Below are 9,164 nucleotides of genomic sequence, written 5' to 3' on the forward strand. Positions count from 1 at the left end.
AGGTCAACTCACTAATCAGGCTGAATGACAGGGGGCCACAGGGGGGTGTGGGTGTGGGTGGGTGGGTGGATGGGTGTTCTGTGTGTCTACACAAGAAAGCTTTGTGTAATTTCCGAGAAAAAAGTTTGGTTGCATAGAATACAAATCGTCACACCTTAGTGGCAACTTTTCTAATTTTATCAGAAAAATATTTTATTTTATTTTAGATAAATGTTATATATTTAATTAAATAAAAAGTAGAATTAAATAATTATGAAAGTATTAATAAGGAAAAAATGGTATACTTAGATTTTATATTGTATTGTAATTATCTATAAAATAATTAATAGCTTTTAATGTCATTATCAGTGTATTTGCCAATTACTTTCCTGATCAATGGATTAACTGTGAAATATGCCTAATGGAATTTCTCAGATCCCAAAGTGACCTCTTGTTTTTGTCCAACAGTCTAAAAGCCAAAGATGTTACATTTTTCAGAGATCTTAAAATAGGAAAAAGCAGCAAATCCTTCACATTTGAGAAGAATTGTTTTGCTTTTTTGCTGTAAATTTGCCTGAAATGATTGAAAATAAATGGGCAACGATTTTGATAATCAGTCGATTGACTAATCATTTAATCTCTAACCAGTAATGAAACTCATTGCTGTGCAGCCCGTCTCTCCTTAGTTATGCACACTGTCGTGTACAGCACGTGTGTGCAGCTACACAAGCGTGAAGTTGTGTTTGTGAACTAGTAAGGGTCATGTGAGCACAAATGTGCAAGGTGTGCGTGTGTTTGTATGCATGTAGCCTGTTTACTTTGGCAGCCGCTTCTCTTTGCTTTCGAGTGTCTGGAGGGAGGTGCCAGGACGGGAAGGGTTATGAGAGAAAAAGGACTTGAAAAAGAAGGCGATCGAGGGACTAGAGTGGTGACCTGGTGGGGGTAAAAGCTCGGATTGACTGTCTTAAGTAGAGGGGAGTTTGTGTGAGTGTGTAAATGCAAAAGTGTGCATTTGCATGCATGTGTGATTCATTACTCTCACTGAGGAAAATGAAAAGAAGCGTCTGGCCAGGGGCCCGGAGGGAGGAGGTAGAGACTCTCACAGAAGGTAGCGAGAGAAGTGCACATGCAGTCTGAATGAAGGCTCGTGTGTGAATGAGATTCAAAGGAAGAGAGACAAAGTTTTGGAGGTTGCATCAGAGCCAAGTGTGACAATACGTCAACACTATGCTGGCTCAATTTAACAATGCAAGTTTCTCTCTTTGTTTTGGCTCTCAGCCCTTGTTTTTTTTAACTAAGCAGCTAATAGTAACTAATAATCTATTAATTGATTAGTTACTTGGTCTATAAAATACCAGAGAATGGTGAAAAGTGTCCACCAGTGTTTGCCCGAGATGACGTCCTCAAAGGTTTAGTTTTGTCCTCAAATATATTCCGTTTACTTTCACAGAGAAAAAACTTGAATATATTCACATTTAAGAAGCTGGAATTAGAGAATTTTGACTTTTTCTTAAAAATGTACTCAAACAGATTAATCATTTATCAAAATAGTTGGCGAATATTTTAATAATTGACACCTAATTGATTAATTTCTGCAGCTGTAGTGTGGACGAGGACAAAATGATGTACAGTTAGCCTGAATTATATTATATAGATTATTATAAAATAAATATATAATATATAAACATATAAAAATATATTGTATTTACCTAGCAGTTTAAAATCATGTTTATAGGAACTTCTCATAAAATTGGTAAAAAGTATTAAGTTTAAAAAAAAAAACTCTGAATATGATGTTACAGATACATATTTTTTTTTATTAAATGTCAATTTAGCCACTAACTTCCTGTGCAACTGTGCAGGAAATACTGTTCGCCGGGTTACCAGGTTAAATGTACATCCACAATCTAATCTAATCTTTACGCAGAAGGTCTCACATCTCACACCACATGTTGGCTGTGATTTACCCACCAAAACAAAACGAAGAAAGGATTAATTTTTTCCCTGTTGTTCAAGTGTTTCAGTGTGGACAGAGACTTTACAAAAATGACCTGAAAATGTGGTTTTAACATGTGTTTTTAACTTTAGCTGGATTAGTGTGGGTTTGGTCTTAGATGTACAATTGATTTTTGTGTGTGTGTGTGTAGATCAGGAGGTGGGAGACGGCAGCAGTGGCGTCGGAGCTCAGGGCTTCTCCATAAGAGCTTCTCCCAAGACCACCCCGCGGTGAGTGTGTACACACACACACACATACACACACACACACACACAGATGCTCCCTCCCCATTTACATTCCTCACTGCCCCCCCTTCACCCATCCCCCTCTCTGCTTTTCCCTCCGCTGGCCCCTCGTCTCCTCTTTCTTCCTCTCACTCCTCACATACACACATGCACACTCTCCCTTTCGCTCTCACCCCTACAGGCTATTCTCGCTCTCTCAACCAACGATAACTTGTGTTTTTGAAGGTGGTAACCATCCTTCAACTCCAGTTAGATTTTTTTTAATCACACATGGAAGGACAGTCTGACCATTTTCTGCATCTCCTTCATTTGGGAGCATTTGCATGGATCTCTCAGGATGGGAATATTGATGATACAAACACACTTTTGTTTGTTTCTACTTCTTTGTGGGATGGATAATTTCACTTGATGAGGTTGGTTCCAATTTCACTATTTTTCTTTTCTTTTTTTTCACCCTGCACCTGTAGTCACATCCTGCATCATTTGTGTGTGTGTGTGGGAAGGGTGACATTTAATTTAAAAATAAAATACTGTAATAGAAGAGAAAATGTTAGATTTTCTATTTAAAGTAGCACATTTAATGGCATTTTGAATACCTTGAGGGTTTTGTAGTTTAAGTCAATGTAATGTCCTAATATTAATATAGATGACATATATTTGTGTGAATAATGCTGTGACATTGACATTCAATATCTGTGCAGTGTAGTTACGTTTGCAGTGCAGAAATCTTGCCATTACTTTCCGTTTCCCCACATTACACTCGTCTTTCTGTCTCTTCTCTCTCCTGCTGTCCCTCATTTCCTCTGTTTCACACTCAACAGATTGTTTCAGCACACGAAGATTTATCACATCAAGACAGTCCACTTCCTTCTGTCTGTCTCTCTCTCTTGCATGTCCTCTTTCTTCCTCTTTCTCTCTCTGCCTCACACACACAGACAGAAAGCCTGGCCCCTTATCATTAGAGGCCACTGTAACAACAAATTGATGTAGTTTTATAGCCGGCAGTGTCTATGTTTGTCTGACGTTTATGTTGGGTCGTTAATCTCCCCATTGACCTCTCTATCTCTCCCTTTCTACCCATGCTCTCTCTCTCCCTCTCTCTCTCCCTCCCTTCATGCAGCTCTCCCATTGGTGGCCTGCAGATCCGCTATGACTCCTCGGGGTCGCTGCCGGGCTTGGGGTTGCTAGGGGCGGGGGGAGGCGGCGGGGAGACGCTGCCCCCGGTGGCCACCAGCATAGAGCAGCTCCTGGAGAGGCAGTGGAACGAAGGGCAGAGCTTCCTGCTGCAGCAGGGAGCTCAGGGAGACGGTGAGGACGCACACACACAGGATCCCCTCACTCACACACATACACACACACACACACACACACACACACACACACACACACACACACACACAGGGCTGGGTATCATTTGACATATTTCAAATTACTCTCTGCTGCGATACCTTACTCTGAGAAATGTAACTTTTCAAATTCAACAACAGAAGACGAAGATCTGACGAGATCCCAGCTTTCAGTTCTTGTTACACATGTCAGCACCAGAACAGTATTGAGGGAACATTTTCCCACTTTGCCCCACTTCTCTCTTCCTATCAGTTGGTCCATCATCCTGTTGCCTTCTCTCGTTATTGTTGATTACCGTCAGTTATCTGCCTCTCTGAACATTCAGGGATCTATAAAGTGAAAGGGTAGAAAGGTCGGCCATCATCTGAACTCAGCTTTAAGATCCTGTGTGTCCTTGTCGCTGACTCTGCACAGGCACCAGGGTCACTGTGCTGCAGCTAAACTTGACCTCTGACCTCCCTGTGAAGTTCAGATCTGATCAGTCGCTGTGTATTAGAACAAAGTGCTGAGGAGTCTTAGCAGAGGTGCACAGAGGAAACACCGGCCTTTCAGAAAGTCAGAGCTTCTGTGTTCTGGCTTGTTAAAAACGTGACGTCTTAAGGTGTCTGTAGGTAAAACCATTTTAAGTTTTAGAAGACTCTGACACAGGATGATTACAGCAGTACATTGAAAGCTTAGAGTGGAGAGTTTTATCAGAAAGTGTTCTCCATACCTCTCAAATACTCTGATCGATCATATCAATCACTTTTCATCTCTCCCCGTGTGTCTCTCAGTGCTGGGCATGTTGAAGGCCCTCCACCAGCTGCAGGAGGAGAACAGGAGGCTGGAGGAGCAGATTAAAACTCTGACCATGAAGAAAGAAAGACTGCAGCTTCTCAGCGCTCAGCTATCAGTGCCTTTCACCCCATCCACGGCCTCCTCTGGTACACACACACACACACACACACACACACACACACACACACACACACACTGAAACAATTAGTCAATGAATCTATTTATCGATGGAGAGAATACAATTCTACAACTTTGATAACAGATTTATAATTAGAGAAAAGGCTTTTCTGGCTTCTGAAATGTAAAGATTATGTGTTTTATAGGATTTTAAATTGAATATCCTACAAAATGAGACATTTTAAATCCCTGCCTTGGGCTTCCAGAACTTAAGAAATGCAAATCTTTCACTATTTTTCTTACATTTTATAGACTATACGATCATTGATTGAAAAATAATCAGATTATTTGATGTAATTAAGACTCTAAACCTGCTTTGATTTGTGTTGCAGATATGAAAGGAGGCCAGCTGGGAGCCTCTGACTCTTGTTTACCTGTGACAGCTCAGGTAAGAACAAACTGTTAGTTTGAATCTTATATCATCACAAAGTCCAGAATCCTTAAAGTAATAACAAACATCAGATGAGTTGATGTCATGATTTTACATTTGTGATTATCAGAAAAAGAAAGTTGTCATTAAGTTTCTCTCTCTCAGGACGGTGCGTCGTGTGGCGGCCACAGCAGCAGTGGCTCCACCTCATCTCTCTCCACCCCTCCCTCCGTCTCCCAGAGCCCGCCGCAGCTGAACGGGGTCGCTGCCATGGGAACGGCCTCAGTCGGGCTGGGCAGGGTGGCGGGGCTGATGGGCGCTCCGGGTGCAGGTAGTGCACTGGGCATGGGGGGGATTGTCGGGGTGCTTAATGGCGTGATCCAGACGCCGGCGGGCCCTCACACTACAGGAGCAGCTACAGGCGTCATGTCCGTTCATAACAGGTACGTCCGGCGGCTGAACACATTTGGAGGCTTTTACGCCACTAACGGTGTTGAGACTTTGGAGATTTCAGCGCCTCCGTCACCTCAGCTCAAAGCACTGAGAACGCCACAAGCACTCCTCATATCAGGGAACGTGCGTGACTCTGTTTCCCAAGATGTTTGAATCTGAACTTTTGTTGCATCCTCTCATTTTTCTTTCCTTTTGCTTGCGTGTTGGATTCTTTCAGCTCAGCGACTAGTAAGAACAGGTGAGACAGTCAGCTCAGCATCAGCTCCACCTGTAGCTCCTTCATGTCCCTTCAATCACAGATTGGATGATATTGTTATGCTGGATGTTTTGTGTGTGTGGCGATGTTGTATTCAGATATAAATATATATATCATTGCTCTTTGACAAGTGTAGATGTTTAAATGTAAATAGTAATACATGCATGTTCTTCAGGTTCAGTTCATGAGTTGTTCTCTGCATGTTGCATTCTCCTGCAGTGTGAAGCTGTAATGTTTGTTGGCGTCAGTGTTTATTGCGTTCTGACGGGTAGTTGTGCTTTTTTCTCGTCAGCGCTGCGCGACACGGCGTGCTGTCAGAGCAGCAAAGACTCCTCCTGCATCAGCATCAGCTCCAAACGGTACACACACACACACACACACACACACACACACACACACACACACACACACACACACACACTCTGCCATCACCACTTTAGCGCACAGTTAGACACACACAAAGACATTTAGCTACTTTTTTCCTTTGCACAATGTCCTAAATCACCAGGCTTATCAACTCTTCTTTTTCTCATCCCACCTTCCTCTGCTCTGTTCTTCTCCATCTCTCATTGTTGTCCTTCTTCCTACTCAAATATCTTCCTTTCTCCCCCCTCTCTCTCTCTCTCTCTCTCTCTCTCTCTCTCTCTCTCTCTCTCGCTCTCTCTCTCTCTCTCTCTCAGGAGCAGCAGGTGTTCTTCCACCAACTGATAATACAGCAGCAGCAGCAGGACCTCCAGCAGCTGCAATCCCACTCCTCCTCTGCCCAGATTTGCTCCATCCCGCTCTCCTCCGCTCAGCCGCCCATCAACAACCTGCTGCCCGGCGCCCAGGGCCAAGGCACCATCACCGCCAACCCCTTCCTGGCGCTGCAGCACGCTCATGCTGACACACACGCCTCGGGGGCACAGAAGCCGCGGCTAGCCGAGAAGGCCGTGGGCGTCGCAGGGCAAGAGAAGACATGACGGCAGATGCTCTTTATTTTTGGGTTGTTGGTTTTTTCTTTTTAAATAAATATGCAGAGTCTTCAGGAGATCAGCCTGTTGGTCGACTTTGTGGTTCAGTGATGAGAACTTTGGCAGCAGAGAAGTCTGTGTTCCTGGTAGATTCTTCTCTCCAGCGGTCTGCACACGATGGCGAGTGATGGCATGTATGTGCAGTCACCAGCTCATTGTAGTTGACCTTGTCAGGTTTATTTTTCAGGTTACGGTCTTAACATTTTGTCTTCATTTGTACTATTTATGTCCATCCAATTTTAGATTTGTATTTTATTTTTAGCTTTAGTGCTGCTTCAGGTTCATATGTTGTCACTGTTGAGAAAGTGGTTTTCTTTTGATATCACTGGTAGCAGCTTAGTGTGTTCGTGTCAGTGAAGGAGCACAGTGTGTTTGATCTCTTTTTTCCTTTCTGAGTTTCTCTCAATATTTTCTTCTCTTGTCTCATTCCGCTTCTTCATGTTTTGTTTTTGGTCTTGTTGCTGTGTCACATTCATTTCCTCTCTTTACCTTTTTGTCTCCACATTTCTCTCACTGCTTCTCCATCCTCCACACTAACATCCCTCTCGGTCTGGTCTCTCTGCTGTCTCACTCTCAGGGGCCTCCGCTAACTCAGCACATACGCAGAACTACAAACGTAAAAAGAAAAATAGCAGAAATACATGAATATATAATAAAGAAACTACAATTCCCCACCACAGGACTTTACAGTAGCAGATGGATGTTTGACATCTGTCTCGCAGCGAACCCGAGGGGAATATTGGGTGAGAGGCTTGTGAAAATATCTCGCACGTTCTCACTGTTGTGTAGATCCATTTATGTCAGTGAGCCAAGCCTCATACAGTCACCGCAGAAGCCTTGCTTGTGACTGTCTCTTCTCTGGGCCAGATACAGGGGGCTCACTCAGGGAAGGGAAATGTAAAAAGAGAAAAGGAAAAAACGGCACGTTGAATGTTCGTTGAGGGATGCATTAATCCACACGGCACAGACTCTCAAAGAGAAAGCATACAGTTGGTCGTCAGCGGGTGGAAGTCTTTGCATTTCATCTTCCTGAACGAGCCCCCTGCTGCACCTACCTCTCGAGCAGGACCCGCCTATCAGGACCTACAAGGCCGACAGCAGCGGCCGCTTCAACCCCACAACCGTGAGAACTGGCCAATCGGGGTCCAAACCGAAGTGCCTGAGGCCAAAGGCGGAAGGCGGGATTTGTTTACAGTTTACCTGTGTCCCTGTCCCCCAATCCTTCACAATGCTACTGGTAATTAAGCTGCCTTGCTCAGGCAACAGATTACAAAAAGACTTGGTAACGTCAGGCTGGACGTGCGGTCTCTTTAATAAAACCAGGAAATATAATTCTGCTGCATTCTCTAATATCAAAGCCAACTTTGTATTGAGCTTTTTATTTATTGGGGGTTTGTTTGTGTCGTGGGCGTAAGGAGAAATATTTAAAAGCCTGCTGGTGTTGCAACTTAACATCATTTTTGTACTACTGTGTAAAGTTTTGTTTGTGTTTTTGTTTCTATCCCTCATACAGTCTAATCTTGCTGTAAACGCGTTTAATGACTTCTATCTGTGTTGTGTTTTAAAGCTAGCAGCTACTTGATAGTTGGCTGATTGGGGGGGGTGTGGCTGTAAATAGCTGTTTGTAGGGGGGGAGGAAGTGTGTCATGGGGGCGTTCAGTGGCACAGTTTTTACCTCGTTAAGTGTACATAAACCTTTCTCATTGGCCGTTGGTGTACATAAGTGATTGTGATTGGCCGTGCTGGTGTAAAGGAAAGCCAATGAAGCCTCAGTTTGTGTGTGAATCTTTAGGACCAGACAAAAAAGGTTGACAGTGACTGGACACACAAAGTATTAATTTATTTTTATATGTGCAGGGACATAGTGTTTTTTTGTTTTTTAAGTTTTGCACCATTTTCTTGATGAGAAGTCATTTTATACTTGGCACTGTGTTTTCATCTGTGCACACATTTGTTTGGATCAATTTTGTACAAGTGGAAAATAATGGGGGGAATCTGACATTGTATTTCAAAACACCAAAAATAAAGAAACACTCTGGATAAAGTAAAAGGATCTTTGTATCAAGGAGTTTGTTAAAATGATGCATTAGACAGTGAATTTTTTCCATTAATGGTTGTGTTGCAGTTTCAAAGGAATGTATTGAACAAATACTGAAGATACTGACTCATAAAGGGATTTTGTTTTTTAATTCGCACTAAACATGCATTTTTAAAACAATTTAATGGAAATGCTATTTTCAAAATGTATATATTTTTATTCATAACAGAAATTATGTGTAGTAACAATGTCTTTATGTTAAATGCTTTTAATATGCAGACATAAACATTTATTAATTTGTATAGGACACAACTGCAAATGAGCCAAAGTTTGTTTTTCATCTGGCCAGATGTTAAAAAGCTTAAGATAATATTTTAAAGCAAATGTATAAAACATTAAATATGCACAAAATAGTACAGTGCAATATAGATTGTGTACATTTAGATGATGAACCTGGTTTATGTTATGTTGAATATTATGGAAGAGATGGCAGCAGCATGATGCAATTTATTC

General features: G+C 42.4%; 1 protein-coding gene across 4 annotated transcripts in view; it reads left to right on the top strand.

Moving 5' to 3' along the window:
• mllt10 (MLLT10 histone lysine methyltransferase DOT1L cofactor) overlaps positions 1-8,663 on the top strand; it is a 40,630-nt gene extending 31,967 nt beyond the window's left edge. For 3 of the 4 annotated variants that reach the window (XM_029457584.1, XM_029457588.1, XM_029457587.1), the window contains 8 exons: positions 2,127-2,205; positions 3,341-3,528; positions 4,341-4,490; positions 4,854-4,909; positions 5,057-5,334; positions 5,562-5,582; positions 5,893-5,959; positions 6,281-8,663. In XM_029457584.1, the coding sequence (XP_029313444.1) occupies positions 2,127-2,205; positions 3,341-3,528; positions 4,341-4,490; positions 4,854-4,909; positions 5,057-5,334; positions 5,562-5,582; positions 5,893-5,959; positions 6,281-6,562 (1,121 nt within the window). In that variant the 3' untranslated portion in view covers positions 6,563-8,663. The remainder of the gene's footprint in view (positions 1-2,126; positions 2,206-3,340; positions 3,529-4,340; positions 4,491-4,853; positions 4,910-5,056; positions 5,335-5,561; positions 5,583-5,892; positions 5,960-6,280) is intronic. The other variant, XM_029457585.1, reaches the window with a different exon arrangement.
• The last annotated feature ends 501 nt before the right edge of the window (positions 8,664-9,164 follow it).

This window comes from Cottoperca gobio, chromosome 20 (assembly GCF_900634415.1).
Source record: "Cottoperca gobio chromosome 20, fCotGob3.1, whole genome shotgun sequence".
Taxonomy (NCBI): Eukaryota; Metazoa; Chordata; class Actinopteri; order Perciformes; family Bovichtidae; genus Cottoperca; species Cottoperca gobio.